General features: G+C 43.3%; 1 protein-coding gene across 1 annotated transcript in view; it reads left to right on the plus strand.

The window, feature by feature from the left end:
* The window catches only part of FREM1 (FRAS1 related extracellular matrix 1), a 1,195,879-nt gene that overhangs the window by 183,567 nt on the left and 991,357 nt on the right, over nt 1-20,955 (plus strand). The window contains exon 4 of the mRNA XM_069626057.1: nt 422-723. Coding sequence (XP_069482158.1) covers nt 422-723 — 302 coding nt within the window. The remainder of the gene's footprint in view (nt 1-421; nt 724-20,955) is intronic.

The following is a 20,955-nucleotide window of genomic DNA, read 5'->3' on the forward strand; positions in this document are numbered from 1 at the left end:
GACAGTCAGGGCATACAGTTGCTCGCGTGCTGATTTCCCACTTTGAAAATCTAAGAGCTAAAGAGTTAACCAATACATTCTGTTTACTGGTGACATGAATGAACAAAATAATGCAGTTGTGTAACACAGTTGTGAAGCGGCTTCTAAGCATTGATTTAGTCATCTTTTGTATCAAAGAGTTCCAAGTCTAACATGCATGAATATCTATCCAGATCTTAATCGGTGATCATCTGTGGTGGGAACGCAATACCGGAGACTAAAGGATAAATGGCAGTGTGTGATGTGGGACACGTTAATGAAATGCCGGAAATTGAAAATTGGGATACATAAACTAACAAAGAAAATATACGTGGAGTAGGGTGTGAGCTGGTTAAGGCATAATAGCTTTCCAATAATTTGAGGTTATACTTTTTGCTTCCAGGTTCACAGAGACGGAGACCGTCACAGAAAACTTCCTTCTGAGGGTGAAGTTACTTGAACCCGACTGCAACATCATTAAGCTGGGGTCCACGCCCATGGAAGTCCCAGAGTTTTATGGCATTTCTAATGTGATTGACAAGAACGTGCTGCGTGTCCACTATGACAAGAGCCTTAATCTGGAGTGCACCATCAGACTGACCTCCTTAGAGACCCTTTTACCAGCTCATGGTCAAGTCATCATTGGAGAACCTGAGAAAGACGAGCCACGTGGAGACCAGCCTCAAAGCTTCTTCCCTAGATCCAGTAAGGCCTGTTTCCATTATTTTAATCAATTGAGTGAGTCAATGTTGCCAAGAAAAGTTAGGCTTATGACCTGGTTGCTCGAAAGTGCAAAGGTAATGGATCTAAAATTGTTTAATAAATTGAAGGCATATAAATAACAGGTATTGACGATTGGTGGTCTTGGTAAAAGTAGAACACCTCGAAAAATTATATTGACCCCCGGGGTAGTTGCAGAAGCCATTCAGATTTCTCTAAAATCAGGCAGAATCTAAGAATCTTATCACGGTTCGGAGCAAGCTGTGTGCTACTCACACCAGCCAACGATCCCTACTTGCCCCAGACTGCTCCCCTATCCGAACCACCTCTAATCGCTTCCCCTCTGCTCCCACTTACCTGTCAGTTTAGCAGCACCACCCCGCCACTCATCAGATGCTCCTGGGCAGCCATGAAAATGGAAGAGGGTCCACGGACTTCTGCCTTCCATTTCCATGGCGGCCATGTAGGGTGATTATTTGTTCGAAGCAATGGGTTGTCGTGAGCATGTGACCTTTCAGAAAACTGCATTGCTATCATCACCCCGGTTTATTAATCCGGGTTGCTATTTGCAATAATACCCGCTCGGGCTACCATTATTGACCCGTGAAGCCCACAGGTAGGTGATTATTCCTAAGTAGCACTCAGAACGGATGCTACAGCTAATCAGGTTGCTCGAAATGTGGGCTGAACCACACGGTTTAAGCCCACGTTCCAAACAAGCTGAAGGCTGCTCATGCCCGGCATCTTCCTCACACCATCCCCTTTCCTCCGGTCTCTGCGCTCTTCCCTCCCCACCCCCACTCTGCCCCACTTACCTTCTTCCTTTGGCGGCGGCACTTCCGCGACTCTGTGTTCTACTCCACCATAGAAACAGAAGAGAGTCTCTGCATGGAGCCCCGCCTTCCATTTCTATGGTGACCATATTAGGTACATTTTTGTTTGAATGAATGGGATGCCGCGAGGGGGCGTTCTCTTCATTTAAGCAAAATTATTGCTATCAGCACCTCAGATTAAAAACCCAGGCTGCTAATAGCAATAACACCCTCGCCGATGGTTCGTATCGGGTGGTCATGTTGCCAGGGCCCATCGTTAAGGCCCTCACATTGCACGTGCCTGTAACTGGTGCCACGGGCCATTACCACCCAATCCGGCTTGCCGGCTTGGTGGTTATAACTTGAGTGTAACCTTTGGAATGTTCTCTTGGTATTCACACTGAACAATCTGTGGATTCTAAGAACTGGTAGAGCCCACACAGTGTTCATACTGCCACATTTCAAGGCTACCATCAACACAGAGTGTACCTGCAGCAAATTGCACGCCACTGCCCTGGCAGATTTAAAATCTAACGGAGTGTGCGTGATCCCCTGAGAATGATAATCTGTCAGTTATCTAGGCATATACAGCGATTACCCTTCCTGCCCTTTGGCTATTTGTCTTTGACATGAAAGAGCTTTATAACCCGGCCATCAGGCACTACTAGGCACTATGGAGCCATAAACCTTGTTGTATGCTCTCGCTGCGCTCATGCTTTTAGCTCATGTTTTAGGTGCCTGAGTGCCCAGTTGGTTCCACAGGCAGAATCTATAAATATTAATTAGCACCCTGAGCCAATCAGAATGCTCGGAAAGTGAGCATTAACAGATGATATTGGCTTGCGAGCAACGGACACATAGAAACCGTAATGGTGAATGAAGCAGCAGAACTGCAGCCGCAGAGCCTTTCCACTGCCGAACTCGAGAACATTACTAGTCTTCAAATTTACCCCTTTTTCAACCTTGACAACAACACCACTACATCAAGACCCAGGAAACACTATTCTACCACAATATGAAGTATGAAGGACAACTCTGGGACTGCAACACTAAGAACCTAGGCAGTACCTAGGAATTATTTACTGACACTAAAGAGACGGTTTGGCCTGGCACTCTCAACCTGTATTAAGAAAAAGAGTTGTGGACCTTTATCAATCTAGATTTACCCACTAGAAATACGATTACGGACTCTGCTCTGCCGCAACAGCCAGAACGAGTTCAGTTCTATCAAGCTTCCATCTTGACTCAAGCTGTGGACGTGTTCAGTCTCAGCTTCCACACGCCCCTGAAGAAGTTCCTAATACTAATCCTAAGGACTACAGGAACGAAACATGTAGGGTTATTGCAGATACTAACATCAAGTACCTGAATAAGGATTAAAAACCCGCCAAGGTATTTTGTGACCAAAGCACGATGTTTTGAGACACTTAAAAAGGATAGGTCTCATTTGTTGTATTTTGTGTGGCTCTTTTTGTTTACTAAAACAAGTCAAAGGTTACCTTTTCTTGAGGTTTCTATACCAACATTGTAAATAAGTACCTGTCAACTTAGAATTTTCATGTACCTGTAAATTAGGTACAGTTATAGTATGTATTTTGTACTTTATTAGCACTTTTTGGTGATTAGCACATAGCACTTTATCTGACAGCACTGGTCACTTTGTTAGTCAGCTTACTGGCTAAATTTTATGTGTATGTTTTTTAACTTTATATGCTTTGTATTCAAATTGTTTTTAACAGAATTAGCAATGAAGTCAGGTTGTATCTTCCATGAACTTCTAAGCGTCACTGTTCTGAATAATTTTCTAGGGTGATAATTCCTGTTCAACCAGACAATTGAGTGTCCAAACCCCTATTAGGTACGGGAGCCTCTATGGTCTATTGTTTTCCAATAAGATATGTCAGGTTTGCTCCCCGACTACCTCCAGTATACCTGATTTCCCTCCAAGTGTGTCTTGCATTCAAACCCCCCTGACTTCATTGACTTGTTTTACGGGCCATTAGAAACCGCTATAAACTGCGTGTATGGGCTTTATGGCTATAGTATGAGGCTGACATATCCTCTGGTTGCCAGATAGCATTCTATAGCCTATCTTCATACAAGCAATGTCTAGTTCTACTAGAGATATCTAGTTTATATCCATTCTCGCCTTTTATTTATCCTCTTGATCAGCCCTGCTGGCAGGACTTGTTTCTATCATCATAGAACATACTTTTATCCCTTTCTTAGGGGAATGGCATACACCCGTTGGAACAACCAAATTAAACAAAATATAGTGGTTTGTATTTTATCCCAAAATAACAAAGTTGTGGGCTAGCTTGCAAGGGGCCATGTTTCTTACCCTGTGTCAAATCTTTAGATTCCGGTGCCGGGCATGCCAGGCAGTCGTAGGCAAGGCCTGAAACGGGCATCTGTTCACACACATGAAAAGCCATAGCACATGCTGAATATTAGATGCAAATTTAGCAAAACACCCACAAATGTCCACAGGACAAAGTTATGTTACTTGAATGACATGAACATCACTATCAGTGTAAGGAAGAAACAAATACCCCAAGCAGCTTTTCGTTATCTTCGATACCATGATGAATGTGCGTATTTGCTACTGAAGTTTCTTTCTTGCAGTAGGCAAGATCCAACCTACATCAAATAATTGGCTTGTTTTATGTGTGACGAAATTACTACTCCTCTGCAGGAGTGCAGGGATGAGTAGTGGGGAAAAATCTTCCTCAGCCCTGCGCTACTACTAAACCAGCAATGATCCCAGTCATAAGGGTGAAAGAGGCACAAACCAACAGGTATGTCTCCTTCAGCTCTTGTGGTAACTTGGGCAGAGGGCAGGATCAAAACTGAAAATAGTAATAACTAATCAAAACACAAATTACTCACCCCTCTGAAGGAAGGCATAGAATATACACACTTTCAATTAAAGGGTTCACTCTGGGTCGGAAGACTGGGGTATAAACTTAATAGTCTCTGCAGCAATGTTTACGTTCTGATATGTCTTTAAAATGTAAGTAGCAGGATTTTAGATGTCTGTATGGCCCTTTAAAACCAAGCTGGGGAGAAAAACTGGAATCTGTATATTTTATCTTCTTCCTGGGTGGCTCGACAGTGTTGAGCCCAGCTTCTTGGTTCTTCACAGTTGTTGGAGACAGAGTTAAGGTGGATAAAATCAGCCTTCCCAGTGGGTCGAGTCGGGGTTGAGTCTGCGTCAGGATGGGTCAAGTCAGTGCTCCGAGTGGCCTAGGTTAGCGTCCAGATATGTTGAGTCACTGCTCTCAATGTATTGCGTTGTCATAACAAGGTTTTGAGTTGGTGATCTCAGAGGGATTGAGTCGCCATTGAGACCGGTTGCGTCAGTGCTCTCACCCGGTTTGAGTTGGCATGGAGATGGGATGAGTTGTTGTACCAGTCTGTCCAGATTATGTCAAAAACATATTGATTGGGTGCTCCTAGCAAATGGGGTCAGCAGTGACCTGCATGAAGTTGATTGTTTCAGTAGACTGAGTCAATATTGAGATGGCTCAACAATGGAGAATGCTAAAGGCAGCTCCTGGGGCCCTGTAGCCACTTGAAAATGACATGAAATTGGTCGAATCAGCCTACAAGCAAGTACATACCCATACAGCCCCCGCCCCTTTTTCTTCCTGCACTTATCAGACCTACCGTGTCTGCTGCCTTAAACCCAGCACTTGCCACTTGCTGGCTGCACTTCCACTGTGTGTTGCCTTTATTATTTATGTATTTATTATTATTTATCTGTTTCTCCTTTGCCTCGCACTTTCCACTCCCCCCCCTTCCATGCACTATTTCCCCCTCCCCCTCTCCCATGCACTTGCACGTTCTCAATGTCACTGGGCCTAGTAAGATCGCTGTTTTGTTCTCCCCTGTTCCCCTCCCTTGCCTTGTCGCGCTCTGAAGTACTTGTGTACAAGCGCAATAGAAATAAAATAAAATATCAATATCAATACAATTTGTAGTTTGTAATGTCTTTTTATGTTATATTTATTATTTTATCTTTATTTCCATTACCAATGACTCATAGTTAGAGAGCAGCACCTATGTTTATCCCAGCCGGCATTCCTGTTTTCCAGATTCAGCTCCATCCATTACACAATTGACAGCAATGTCATAGTGCAAAAGCAATGCTGTTCGAAGGGATCGCCAGTAGCAGAGAGGTTGGTGTGTAGGGTTATGGATGGCACAGTGGCTGGTTCAAGTCCACTTGTTGCCTTGAAAAAATGAAGTCTTGTAGTTGAGCAGTAAGTACATTGTGAGCAAATGTGTACAGTGTTTCATGTCTGTTATAAATAGGTTATTTTATCTTTATTTCCATTACGAATGACTCATAGTTAGAGAGCAAGACCACTGTTCATCCCAACCAGTATTGCTAGTTCCCAGATACAGCGTTATCCGTTACACCTTTGACAGCTAGGTCATACTGCAAAAAGCAATGCTTTTTCAAAGGGAGCTCCCGTTATCCAAAGGTTAGTGCCTGGGTTTACCAATGGTCAGGTCCTCTAATTGCTTTTTACATATGCAGCCTCATAGTTGAGCTGCACGTTGGAAGAAATAAGAAAAGTGTTTATTGTTGTAAACATGTTCTTTTTTCTTTATTTCCATCCATTACAAATGGCACATAGAGTAACACCTATGTGTATACCAACCGGAATTGTTAGTGACACAGGTGCAGCTTCATCCACCAAACCTTTGATAGCTACTTCATGATGCAGAAAACATTGCTTTTTGAAGAGAGGAACAGTAACCCAGATGTACTGATGGCAAATTTGCTGGTGCAAGTCTACTCATTGGCTTGAAAACATTTTCCTTATAGTTGAGCTGGCAATGGGAGGAAATGGCTAAAATGTTTAGTTTTTCATATTTTGTACTGTTATATATGTCATTTTATCTTTATTGCCATTACAAACGACTCAACACCTTTGTAGTCTGCGTCAGCACTGCCAGTTCCCAGATGCAGCGTCATCAATTGCACCTTTGAGATGACCAATAGCAAGGTTGCAGGTTCAAGTCCACTAATTGGTTTGAAAATATGTAACCTTATAGTTGAGCTGTGCATTGGGAGGACATAGGTAAAATGTTTAGTTGTTACTTTTATAGATGTTATTTTATCTTTATTTCCATTACAAATGACTCATAGACAAAGAACAGCACCAATGTTTATCCCAAACTGCATTTCTAGTTTCCAGATGCAACCTCGTCCATTACACTTCTGACGGCTATGTCAAAATGCAAAAAGCCCAGCTTTTTGGAGGGAAACCCAGTAGCCCAGATGCCAGTGCCCCAGATTCAAGTCCGCATATCAGTTTGATAACATGCATCCTCATAGTCGAGCTGTATATTGGGAGGAAATAAGTTATGTTTTTACTGTTATAAATATGTTATTTTATCTTTATTTCCATTACGAATAGCTCAAAGATTGAGCAACGCCTATGGTCTTCCCAACCAACATTGCTAGTTCCCAGATGCAGCTTCAGCCATTACACCTTTGACAGCTAGGTCATAATACAAACAGCAATGCTGTCTAAAAAGAGACCACATAGCACAGATGTTAGTGCATGGGTTTACTTAAGGTAAAGTTTCTGCTGCAAGTCCGCTCATTGGTTTGAAAATATTGAACCTCATTGTTGAACTTTACATTGGGAAACAATTTGGAAAATATTTAGTATTTAATGTTTTTTTACTGTTATAAATATGTTATTTTATATTTATTTCCATTACAATTGACTCATAGTTAGAGAGCAACATATATGTTCATCCATATCAAGTTTTGCTGGTTCCCAGATAAAACTTCGTTCATTACACTTTTGACAGCTACGTCATAACACAAAAAGCTATTTCCTTTTAAGCATCTCCAGTAGCTCAGAGGCTACGCAATGGGATTACAAATTGCAGGGTTGCTAGTTCAAGTCTGCTTATTGGCTTGAAAATATACAACCTTATGGTTGAAATGTGGAGGAAATAGGTAACATATTTAGTTTGTAAATATTTTTGTGTCATACAAATGTTAGTTTATCATTATTTCCATTACAAATAAGTCGTGTACAGAGAGCAACACATATGGTCATCTCAACCAGACCAGCATTGCTTGTTCCCAGATGTAGTCATCCATTATTTAAAGTTGTTTTTATTAAGTGGTTCATAGTTAAAATTAAACCTTAGAGCACCAAAACGTAATATATCTTTAATACAATACATTCAATAAACATCTTAGTAAAATAAACAAATCATGTAACCTAAAATAATCATACAAAACATACATTCTTTTGATCATAAAATGTGCATGTTGTTTAAGAATCCTTAATAATCTTCAGTACAATGTACTAGCTATATATATGCAGTAGCACCAGGAGCGTTCCAAGGGTTACATGTGATATTACCGCATTTTAAAGGACGAACACAAAAAAAGACTGATTTTTTGGGCTTTTTTTGTGTCAGCTTTAAAATGCTGCAATATAACATGCTTCTGCCCCCTGAACCCCTAAGGTGATCCTTCCAAAACCTCCTTTCCCGACCTACCAACCCCTTCCCAGCACAACACACACCAAGCACACACGCAAACCCTCACGCAGACAAACACTCACGCAGACACATAGACACTCACCTGTCAGCCCCTGCATGCACTCGTGTACGACAGTTCTGTGCGGTCACAGAGCAGTCATTCTAAATTGATCTTTTTCGTTTTTGGTCAAGTGAAAACCATATTTTTACTTAGTACCATTCCAGTGCCAGATGGAATTACCAATAAACGATATCAGACCCAAATAATCGAACAGACTCAAAGAATATGGCCAAGTACTACTTTGTTATCAGCTCAAATAAAGTAGGGAAGCCTGGTGAACAGACAAATTGCAGCTCAAACTCGTCTATATTTAGATTATACAAAAATGTTACACCTCGATGTACATCAGCTATGACGTCATCCTGCGTGCCAAACAGTAAAAGCCTATCAAAAGGAGGGATTGCTTAAGGGAACATGTATACTTATACATTGTTTAGGTGTTAGTAACATAATTGGCTGCCCCTTATCTGGTAGGCATGCCTTGAACTACCTCTAAATACGTATAATGCCGATTAATAGCAGAATAACACCAGCAGATTGATCTCGCCAACATTGTATAGTACACTGCTACATAGACCCTCAGCATTGGTTGACATTCTCTCCCAACCTTGGACATTTGGCTCGTTAGCAGCACGTAAGCAAAATGAAACCTGGGTGTGTGGAACATCGTCAGCCTACTACCCCCTTGCACAATTAGCCTACCATTTCTCATCAGTTAGGCCCCAAGCCAAGGCTTATTCTTTGTAGTTGACCTTGCTGACTGTTGTCTTCTCTGGGATTTGTAAGGGAGTGTAGTTACATCGCTATCTTCAGTTGGAGTTTAATGAATAGGCCTTGTTTTCGGGTCTTGAATCACGTGTGAGGAGACCACGATTTTGTCCATCTTGACCTTTTATTTACTGCTATTTAGTTCAATTATACTGTGTGCTATTACTCCTCTTGGCCTCTGGAGACTTGGTTGCTCTGTCTTGTATATGCTTTATGCACCTTTAATTGTTCAATATTTGGCACTTGCAAATGTTTTCTCCTTTACTTAATCTAAGAGAAATATGTTGTGCATATGTAGCTTATGCTCTTTGACTCCCCTTGTGCCTTGCAATTGTTTCTTTATTCAACATCCTTGATCCCAGTCCAATAGATATTCTTTGTTCCTCGTTCGAAGCTCTTTGCCAGCGCCTTTCAGTTCTGCAGCCCTGGTCTGTCTCTGAGGTAATTTGGCTACTTTTAACACAAGTCGACATCCATCTTTTCATCATGGCCGCTTTACTCGCGTTATATTTTCTCCTGCAGCAAGCTTCTATATATATCATCTACCTTGCATTTCTGTGTATATATATTTATTGATTGTCTTCACACTTATCTTCTCAATGAATAGGATTTCTTCGTATCCACATACATTTTTCTCTTGTTACTTGAGTTACATCTTCATTTGTTAAGTTTTCATTTATCGTTTCAGTGCTTCCTCATGACATCACTTTGCTCTGGTCTAATTTCTCTTATAGCTCTTCTACCTCCAGTGGTATATGCAGACATCCTTCCACCACATCAGTTCAAGGGTACATTTGATACGGTTGTCTGAGTGCATAATGTCTCTCCTATCGTCTATGCAGTATTGGGACGATACCTGATGTCACACATAATGCTCTCTTGCTGCTATTCCAGTATGATGGAAGTGAGGGGGCAGGCACTAGAGATGACATGTACATCTGTCTCTCTACAATATACTGAAATTTAAAACCAAGTTATTTCCGGGATGCACATAGGACCATGCTTGTTCTCCTTTAAGGCTTTCATTACCTACGTAGCCTTTGTATCCCTTGTTATAGAGATACTCCAATGTATGGCAACTAGTTAATAGATGGCTGGATGTCTCTATTTCAAGGTTACAAATTCTACACCAACTTTCAGATCGAGGGACTTGATTCCAAGCACCCACTCTCACGTAGGTTGGCAGTTGTTCCAGGCAAAATTGAAGGATATATCTCCTGACTTTAGAATTGCTAATCTTAGTCAAACAGGGGAATGGAGCATTAACTGGGAAACTGCATTATATAGTTATTAAAAGAGGACTTTTTGGTTCATTCATGCGTATTTCTGTCTCTCTCCCATACTGCTGCATTCTGTTTGATCCCTATTTCTGCAATACTAATATTAAGAGGGTAAATGATCTCAAAATCAATTGTGTCCAGAAATATATATATTTCTGTCACCCAAGGGTTAAAGATCTTTTGCGAGACTTTATTATCCCATATTTCAGAGAAGTTGGAATACATGGAAGACTTGTTATCCTTCTCCAAGATCATTTTTAACATATTTTTGCAGTTGCCACTTTTTTCTGTGTCATCAAGGACATCAAACCTAACTCACTACATATGGCCTCTATAGGGGTAGACCTGGATAGGCCCAATGTAGTACGCGGTAGGTTGCTCTCTAATTTAGTGAGCCATACAACTTCCTTATTCAAGTAATTTTCAATTCCATTTACCGTTCAAGGGACTATACTAGTATTATCTACCCTTAATAGCCCTTCAAGTGAGTTGCCACATTTATGGGAGACACATTTGTTTATTAAAAAATGAGTCATGGGCGCCCCTCTATGAGAAGGAACAAGGCCAAAATGGCATGTTCTATGGGATGATACCCACTCTAGATTCCGCAGCCACATTTTAGCTCGCTTTATCTTTCACAGATGTTAAATACCCATTTGCATATCAGTCTTTTTTCCCGCCCACATGGGCAGTCCAGCACCATAATGCTATGGTGATTCCCTTCTGAAAAAGATTACCAACAGCAACCCCATAAACGTGTTTCAGCCTTGTTGGGCCTCATCAGTGAGGTGGAGCTGAGCACAGTGAGCAAGGGGTCTACATCTGGATGACCCTAGGACACTTAGGGTGACTAAACCTGACGTGGACCCCTTGCTCACTGTGCTCAGAGAGGCACAGCTCCACCTCACTGATGATGCCCAACAAGGCTGAAACACGTTTATGGGGTTGCTGTTGGTACTCTTGTTCAGAAGGGAATTGCCATAGCATTTCGGTGCTGGACTGCCATGTGGGCGGGACAAAGACTGATATGCAAATGGCTATTTCCCATCTGTGAAAGGTACAGTGAGCTAAAATGTGGCTGCGGACTCTAGAGTGGGTACCATCCCAGAGAACAGGCCATTTTTGCCGTGTTCGTTCTCATAGAGGGCGCCCATGACAAATGTTTTGATTTTTTTCAAGGGCCTTGGGTTTAGTCACCCTAAGTGCCCTATGGTCATCCAGACCTGGACCCCTTGCTCACTGTGCTCAGAGAGGCACAGCTCCACCTCACTGATGATGCCCAACAAGGCTGAAACACGTGTATGGGGTTGCTGTTGGTACTCTTGTTCAGAAGGGAATTGCCATAGCATTTCAGTGCTGGACTGCCCATGTGAGTGGGTTAAAGACTGATATGCAAATGGCTATTTACCATCTGTGAAAGGTACAGTGAGCTAAAATGTGGCTGCGGACTCTAGAGTGGGTACCATCCCAGAGAACAGGCCATTTTTGCCGTGTTCGTTCTCATAGAGGGCGCCCATGACTCATTTTTTGACATTATTTTATTACATTGAATTTCCTTTCCACCTTCCCCATAATATGCTGCGAGAGCAATTTTGCATATTGTCTGTAATCGGAACCCCTAAGTATATGTACTTCTTGAATTCTTCCACCTGTTCTCTTTTAATCTTCCAGTTAAAGTTGTTCTTGTTTTTCCTCCAATTTTAGTAAACTTAATGGTCATAATCTTCTTTTTCTTTCTATTAATAATCATGCTATTTCTATCCGCATGCTCCACTAAGGCCCTCATAGTGCGCTGTAATCCAATTGAGGTTGTGTCAAAGAGGATTGCCTTTTTATAGTATTTGGTCCGATACGTGGAGGAAAGTTATTACAGCTGGATATTGTTTCCTCTAAGTCTGCAGTATAAAGATTGAATAATGCTGGGGACAAGTTGCAGCCCTGTATTAGGCCAAAGTTTGTTTTTACATTAGGGCTAAGCAAATCTTCTAAATTAAGCAGGAGCTGCACTGTGGTGTCCGAATAAAGTAGTCTCATAAAATAGAGAATCCCCTAATGCAGGCCCCAATGCTTCATCTTAGCCCACAACGTCTGATGATTTACAGTACCAAAGGCCTTACTATAGTCAATGAAACACATATACAATGGGGTATCTTTACAAGATATAGCAGATTTAATTAAATACAGACAACAGGTTAGCCAAAATGCTGACCCCTGTTCTAAACCCTGTCTGTTGTTTTCTCATGATATTTTCATCTTTTATCCAGTGTCACATCCCGGTAAAATTGGAGACTACCATGGCGTTTGTCTGAGCGCTACCCGACACGCAGAACCCTTTGAGACTACAATTCCCACAACTCCCGCTACTTGTAGTCACGTGACACGTGCACTACGTTGTTGTGTTTCCTTCATTGTGGACCGTATTTAAATGCCGGCTATTCGGAGATCGGGTGCTCCTAAACTGTTGTTAGTTACGAGCTTCTGTTCCCGGACTCCTGTTTAAATCCTTGACTACCCGGCGCTTGAATCAAGTTGTTGTCTCTGCCTTGTCCTTCTCTGCCTCCCGACGCCTGCCTCCCTCGATTGTCCCCCTTGGATTATATGAACCCGGCTTACTCATTATTGACCTCCCATTTCTGAATCCTTAAGTTTTGGTGACCTGATAACCCGAACATTTCCGTAAGGGAACTAGCGTGAGGTGAACGCCCGCTTCCCTGGTCATTTCATTTCTTTTCCTTGTCCGCTCCTGTTACTTTGAACACTTTTGGAACACTTTGCTGCCTTAACACCGATTGCTTTGAACACTTTTTGAGACGCTCTGCTGTTTAAACTCTGGATTGCTTTGAACACTTTTTGGGACGCTCTGCTGTTTAAACTCTGGATTGCTTTGAACACCTTTTGGGACGCTCTGCTGCTTTAACTCTGGATTGCTTTGAACACCTTTTGGACGCTTTGCTGCTTTCACCGTGGTGTTACTAGGATACTGGCACACCTTCCCTTCACCAGACATCCTCCTTGTCTCTGCATTTCGATACTAGTAGGTTACTGGTATATTGTTTCTACGGAGCAGGTAAGAGTGTGTAATTGTGGGCGGTGTTGGCTGTTTGTTCTCCGGCACTACTTGACTGCATTTCCTGAACAACTGTTTTGTTCTTTGTCCCTCTAGCTCTGACGATTCTGCTCCGGCCTTTTCATTCAAGCCCCCGGCCTGCCAGGTGTATTGATCCCTGTAGGCTGAGCTCTTGGGAGGGAAGTCTTTGGCACATCACCATAAAGATTTCATATTCCTTGAGTGAAGGTAACTTCCCCAAAAGAGTGGGGAGGTATTATCTGCAACGACCAGAAAACAAGCCCTGAGTTGTGACAGATTTAGGAGCTTTACAAAAACGCCTATTGGTTATGGAGGCTGCATCAGACCCAATGGCAGCTCTCATGCAGGCTTTTTCTGCCTTATGTACCGATGTGGCATCCGCACATGTGACCTTACATCAATGCATGGATGTATTACAGAGCTTTGTGCAGCCATTACCCCATGATGAGGAATTTGGTGATGCCGCTGCAGCAGCACCTCCTCCTGTACCCCCTCCGGCTCCAGCTCCAGTTGTCCTTCCTGGGCCCTTTCCTTTGGCCCCACCCGAACGCTTTTTGGGGGATCCCAAGGCGTATCAGACTTTTGTGAACCAATGTCGCCTTCACTTTCTTTGTCGTCCCTTGGCGTTTCCAGACGCTACCACTAAGGCGGCCTTCGTTCTCTCCCATCTAGGTGGCACTGCCGCAGCATGGGCTAATCCTTTGCTGGAAGCTAATGATCCGGCTCTATATGACTTTGATAGGTTAATCCAAGCCATGAATACGTTTTGATATGCGATACAAAGCACAAACTTCGGATTTGGAGTTCTTGGCTATTAGTCAAGGCAAGACAGATCTCTTGACTTACCTGGCTCGTTTCAACCAATTAGCAGCTGAGACCACGTGGCCAGAACAGAAGAAAGCGGCTGTTTTCTATAAAGGTTTGTCGGATGACCTAAAAGATGCCCTATCAGTGGTCCCCGCCCTTCCGCCTGATTTTCCCGAATTGCTCGACCTAGTCCTGCAAGTCGATGCTCGGCTTCGGCAAAGGCGTGGCGAACGTCGGTACCCCGATATTCGCACCTCTTTCCGACCAGATGGAACTACTCCTGTTTCCCATGCTGAGGCCGAACCCATGCAAATCGGGGCCATCAGGGGTCCGTTATCCAAAACCGAACGAGAAAGACGGGCGGTGAATAACCTGTGTTTCTATTGTGGCCAGTCAGGTCATTATATTCGTTTGTGTCCTAAAAGACCTGCCAATTTGGCAGGAAACGCCAAGACTCGTCCTTAAACCGGGCCTTCCGGACGAGTCGAATGAACCCGGGGTCGGATAACTGTTTTCCGTCTTCACATGTTTACCTTGCTATGCGTTTCAAGGCTCCTGGCATTAAAACCTTTTCCAATCCTGTAATGATAGACTCAGGGGCTAGTGGGAATTATATGGATCTCAAGTTGGCCGAACATTACGGACTATCCGTATTTCCCAAAACGCGACCTGAGGACATTCATGCAGTAGATGGTTCCTGCTTGGTATCTGGACAAGTAACGGAGCAAACTGCTTCACTACAAATGTCCACCGCACAAGGTCATTCGGAATCCATTACCTTTGACCTTATTACGGCCCCTCAGTTCGGCATAATTCTGGGTCTTTCTTGGCTACAGATTCACAATCCTGTAATTGATTGGGGTGAACAAACAGTGTGGTTCTCCTCCTCTTTTTGCATACAGAAATGTCTTGGATCCCATGATGTAGCAGCATTTTCTCCTTGCCTAGCGATGGTGACTAGCGTCCCTTCCGTCAGCGCCATGTCATCTAATCCAGTCCCTGCACTTCCATTGGAATACCGGGAGTTCTCGGATGTGTTTGATAAAGGACTGTCAGAAAAACTGCCCCCACACAGATGTTATGACTGCCCCATTGACCTGATACCTGGGGCAGTAATTCCATATGGTCGTATTTACTCGCTCACTCAGAAGGAAGAGGAACATCTACGGGATTATGTGGACAATGCTGTGCGCTTAGGACACATACGTCCGTCCCGTTCACCGGCGGCCTCCCCAATCTTTTTCGTGCCGAAGAAGGAAGGGGACTTACGCCCCTGTGTGGATTATCGGGCCCTCAACAAAGTCACGATTAAAAACCAATATCCACTGCCGCTCATCACGGAACTCCTCGATAAAATGACCTCCTCTACTATCTTCACCAAGTTGGACTTGCGGGGAGCATACAACTTGGTGAGGATACGAAAGGGGGACGAATGGAAAACTGCATTTAAGACGGAATTTGGGCTCTATGAATATTGTGTAATGCCCTTTGGGCTTTGCAATGCCCCTGCGACATTCCAACATTTTGTAAACGACATCTTCAGAGACTTGCTGGATTGCTACGTCGTAATATATTTGGACGACATCCTGATATATTCAGAATCCCTGTCTCAACATGTACAACATGTGCGCTCTGTCCTACTTCGTCTAAGGGAGCATTCCCTCTTTGCAAAACTAGAGAAATGTGTGTTCCATGCATCCTCTGTGGAGTTCCTGGGGTTTCAAATTTCCCAAAAGGGAGTACTCATGTGCACCTCCAAGGTCCAGGCAGTATTGGATTGGCCTGTCCGAACCTCAGTAAAAGCTCTCCAATCCTTCTTGGGCTTTTCTAATTTCTATAGGCGTTTCATCGCCTCCTTTTCCGAGATAGTAGCCCCACTAACCCAGTTAACCAGTCCGAACGTCCCTTTCCTTTGGGATGACAAAGCGCAATCCGCATTTCAGACATTGAAAGAAGCTTTTACCACCGCTCCGGTATTGCAGCACCCTGATCCATCTCTCCCATTTATTGTGGAAGCTGATGCCTCTGCTGTTGCAGTAGGGGCCATCCTATCACAGATCTGCCCCGCTACTCAACGCTTACATCCAGTGGCCTTCCATTCTCGAAAACTTACGTCGGCCGAATGTAATTATACGATCATGGAAAGAGAACTGCTGGCAATAAAGGTGGCATTTAAGGAGTGGAGACACCATCTCTTAGGTGCCAGGCACACGATTACTGTGTACACGGACCATCGAAATCTCCAGGCCTTATCCCATGCGAAATGTACCAATGCCAGGCAGATACGTTGGCATTTGTTTTTCACCATGTTTGATTTCATAGTGACATATCGCCCTGGTCCATTACATGGAAAGGCAGACGCTTTATCCCGCATTGGTACGGATATGGAAACTGTGAGGCAGACTACCCCGGTATTACCCTCAGGGGCTGTTGTATGTGTTGGTTCGGTCTCTCCATCCATCCTAGACGGATTAAGGAGGTGGGCTAGGGATCATGTTCCTGTTCTTGAGGAGATGGGCACCGAACTTATCACCGGCCTTCCGGATATTAAGGGTCTACTGTACCTGCCTGACAACCAAACCAGACGGAAGGCTCTCGAATGGTCCCACGATCTCCCGTTAACCGCTCATCCTGGCCAGGCCAAAACCTATGATCTTCTACACCGATGGTGCTGTTGGCCGGGTATGAAGAAGGATGCCGAACAATAAGTCTCTAAGTGTGCCATATGTACACAGTGCAAGAGACAGCCGGGTAAACCTGTAGGTCTTCTACTGAGCATGCCATTACCACTGCATCCATGGCATACGGTTACCCTTGATTTTGTGGTGGAACTCCCTTGTGTCGAGGGAATGTCCACCATTCTGGTGGTAGTGGACGTCTTTACCAAGATGGCTCGGTTTATACCATGCTCAGGATTACCTACTGCTTCTACATTAGCCAGCTTGTTTTTTGACCATGTGATACGCTTTTTTGGATTGCCTACGGTCCTGATTTCCGACCCAGGGTCTCAGTTTACCTCACGTTTCTGGCGTTCTCTCACTTCCTCCTTGGGTATTGATGCCCGCTTGTCTTTGGCCTACCACCCTCAGACAGACGGCCAGACCGAACGTACCGAACGCGTTCTCCCGTCTCTTGTTTTGATCTCAATGCTGTAGTTTCTGTTTTTTTCCTTATTTTGTTTTTTTCTTAATCCAAATATCTAATCATTTATGCTCATGTGTCCTACTGTACTCTTGCCTTGGGCTGTTTGGCTGCAGCTCTATATAGTCATAACATGTAGCTGATTCTCTATATCATTGGTCCTTCAGAGGAGCACTGGCAAGTGACTGTGCTGGATGTGTAATTATTTTTGTATTGTTCTTGGACACCATCTGATTTTTATTTTTTGGATCCTTTTCTTTTTGACATTTCTTCTTTTTTCGCTGTCCATGGCTTAGACAACCTCTGGTCTTTTGCCCTTCTGTTCTTTCATTTTCTGATATTGATTTATTACTTTGTCCTCTCTCAGTAATGACTTCTCATATCTGTTAATGGACAGCGAGGACATCTCATGTACACTTATTACTGAGTGCTGTTCTCTTGTGTCTGTATTCTTGACCGTGTCTTTATTTACTTCTACCACCTTATTGGTAGTACTATGACTAGCTTCAAATATTGTATCGACCAGACAGGCAGAGATTTAATAAGGAATTATTATCTATAGTCTCCCCCACTGAAGAGTCTATCTGGGTCTGCATGTAAGTATCTTTCTCCACAAATAAGTCTTTGGTTTCTTTATTATTTATTGTTGTTTGTCCTTGGACTTTAAGATAAGCTGTACTTTTCTCTTAATGAATTAATAAAATTCTGGATTCCCCCTTCGTCGGTGTTTGAAGTAATACCTGCTGTTATTGGTTTTTTATTGCAATTGGCCCTTTTTGTTTTTCTTAATTGGTTTATCATTTGAGATTAGCGATCGGTTGCAGGTATCCATAATGGTACTTCTCAGTTGGTATTTGCCACCGACCACGGACATATTATCCTGGACTGGGGGTGGGTACTGGATTTTGGGCTGTATGTTTTCTCGAGGAGGCTGTAAGAATCTCCTCTTCCGTAAGGGAACGGGTGTCAGAAGTCCACCAATACGTTCTTTTTAGGCTACAGTGATTTATTAAAAGTATAAATCAAGATGGGTTCTCTTCCGGGGTCGCTAGTATTAGTGTGAATCGTAGTCTATCCCCTAGATTGTAGTAGATTGATGTTGCAATCTATATGTGGTAGTGGTTGTTTGCTGTTAAAACAGAGCACAGGATTATTTGATCGGGCAACTGGGGTACTGCTGCTCATACCAAAAATTCTCATTCAAAAGTTAGTGATTTTTAGTCATGTCGTTACATGCAATTGGACTTCGCTGCTGCCTAATAACACTGCTTAAAACACTTCAAAGTCGATAGCTCGGGAGGGGAGCAGAGGGGACTGTTCCGGTATATGATAAATGTAACCAACCCAATCACTTTATCTCCATCCTGCTTTTGCCGACTTCAACAAATTAGGCATTTTTGATATTTCTATAACAGTTTACGCACTTCCACGTCGGACCTGTTGAACATTGGTGTCTTTCGCAGATACCACGTTAGCCTGTGTCAATTCTTTCATGTGTGTTCCTGAGCTTCTCTGTTAACTGTTGTGATTGGGAAATGTCAGGTTGCTCTTCCAATCCAACCTTGGGCGGACATCTCGCCCCCGCTCACAGAACACAGTCAAATACTTCCCGCAATGCTTTGCGTTCGGGCAGGTCTTTTATGGTCGAAATCCTTAAAGTCCCATGCCCCAAGAGCAGCGAGTAGAGGCAGCCAGCAACATTCACAGCATTTGCAGTCACCACAGTCATACACTTCCTGCAACACTTCGTGGGAGTTTTGCAAAAAAACTCCAATGCCAATTTCGGACAGTTATGTCATAATGCAAAAAGCAATAGTCTTTGAAGGGATGGCCAGTAGCCCAGAAACTAGTGCATGGGTTTACAAATTGTAGGTCACTGGTTTAAATCCATCTATTAGCTTGAACAGATACAACCTCAGTTGAGCTGTACATTGTGAGGAAACAGTAAAATTGTAATGTTTTTTTATTGATATAAATATGTAATTTCATCTTTATTTCCATTACAAATGAATCATAGAGAGAAACACATAATTTCATCCCAACCGACCTTGCTAGTTCCCAGATGCAGCTTCATCCATTGCACCTTTGACAGATATGCCATAATGCAAAAATCAAGGCTTTCTGACAGGATCCCTAGTAGCACAGAGGCTGATGCATGGGCTTACCAGTGGCAGGGATGTGGGTTCAAGTACATTCGTTGGCTTGTAAATACACAACGTTGTAGGTAGAGCTGTACATAGTGAGAGAGTAGGTGAAGTTTTGAATGTTTGTTACTGATATTAATTTGTCATTTTATCATTATTTTCATTACAAATGACTCATAGAGAGCAGCACATACGTTTATCCCAACCAGCATTGCTAGTTCCCACATGCAGCATCATAGATGACACATTTGACAGCTATGTCATAATGCACAAAGTGATGCTTTTTGAAGGGACTACCCAGAGGTTAGTGCCTCGGTTTACAAATAGCAAGGCTGTTGGTTCAAGTCCACTCATTGGCTTCAAACTGTTGAACCTCATAGCTGAGTTGTACATTCCGAGGAAATAGGTGACATTTTTCGTTTTTAAAGTTTTTTACTGTTATACACATTTTATTTTTTTTTGTTTCATTACGAACGACTCAGAGAAAGAGAACAACACCTATGTTAATCTCAACCAACATTGCTAGTTTCCAGAAGCACCTTGATCCATTACACCTTTGACAGCTATGTCATAATGAAAAAAGCACTGCTTTCTGACGGGGGCCCCATTAGACTATTAAAGTTGCGTTCCTAGAGGGGTCAAGTCTGCGTCGGGATGAGTCAAGCCAGTGCTCCCAGTGGGTCGAGTTGGAGTCGAGATGGGTTGAGTCGTTGCTCCCTGTGGGTTGAGTTGGCATAGAGAGGATTTGAGTTGACCATTGAGATTGGTTGGGTCAGTGCTCTTAGTGTGTCGAGTTGGCATTGAGATGGGATGTGTTGAGTGGGTGCTTCCACCAAAATGAGCCGGCAGTGAGGCACTTTATGTTGATTGTTTCCAATGGACTGAGTCAATATTGAGATGGCTCAAAAATGTAGAATGCTAACGGCAGGTTCTGGAGCCCTGTACCCACTCAAAAATGACTTGAAGTTGGTCCAGGCAGCCTCCAAGCAGTTTGAGGTGGGAACAGAGCCCATAGCAGTTCTTTGATCCTTGGATTGCTAAGGAACCCTGTGTAGAGTTTCCAATGATAAGGGTACTTCTTCTTCTGATCTTCCCAGCCAGGAACGATGCATGAGAGCACTTGCAAGGACTGCTACCTCCAATGAGCAGGATCCTGGTTATCAGTGTTTTGACAGCATGTAGGCCTTGTCCAAATAGGAGTCCACCCCAAACTGTCCTCCAAGATGGGAGAGTGGAGGTCTTGCTCCCTCCTTGGAGTCTTTATCTTTACCTGTATGTTAGAGGGCTTTGGGCAGACTATACCCAAATTATGTTCCTGGTGAAACCTTCTTCTTCTGATATCGAATGATAATTCAACTGAGGGGGGCCTCATCCCATTGTATGGTCATCTTGCCAAAGTCGACTAGTCCATTCCAGGCCTTCTGTAAGGGTAATCCTGCCTCCTGTGACAAGAGTCTTTGCCTGGTGATGTCAGTCTATGTGTGCGTTGTCTAAAGTAAGTGTGGAGTGGTGAATGATGTGTGAGTGGCCTAATAAATTCAAATATCATGGAACCCCTCCATTGGCTGTGATTACTTTCCTGGGCTACTCTAAC

This window comes from Ambystoma mexicanum, chromosome 6p (genome assembly GCF_040938575.1).
Source record: "Ambystoma mexicanum isolate Mex_15411 chromosome 6p, UKY_AmexF1_1, whole genome shotgun sequence".
Taxonomy (NCBI): domain Eukaryota; kingdom Metazoa; phylum Chordata; class Amphibia; order Caudata; family Ambystomatidae; genus Ambystoma; species Ambystoma mexicanum.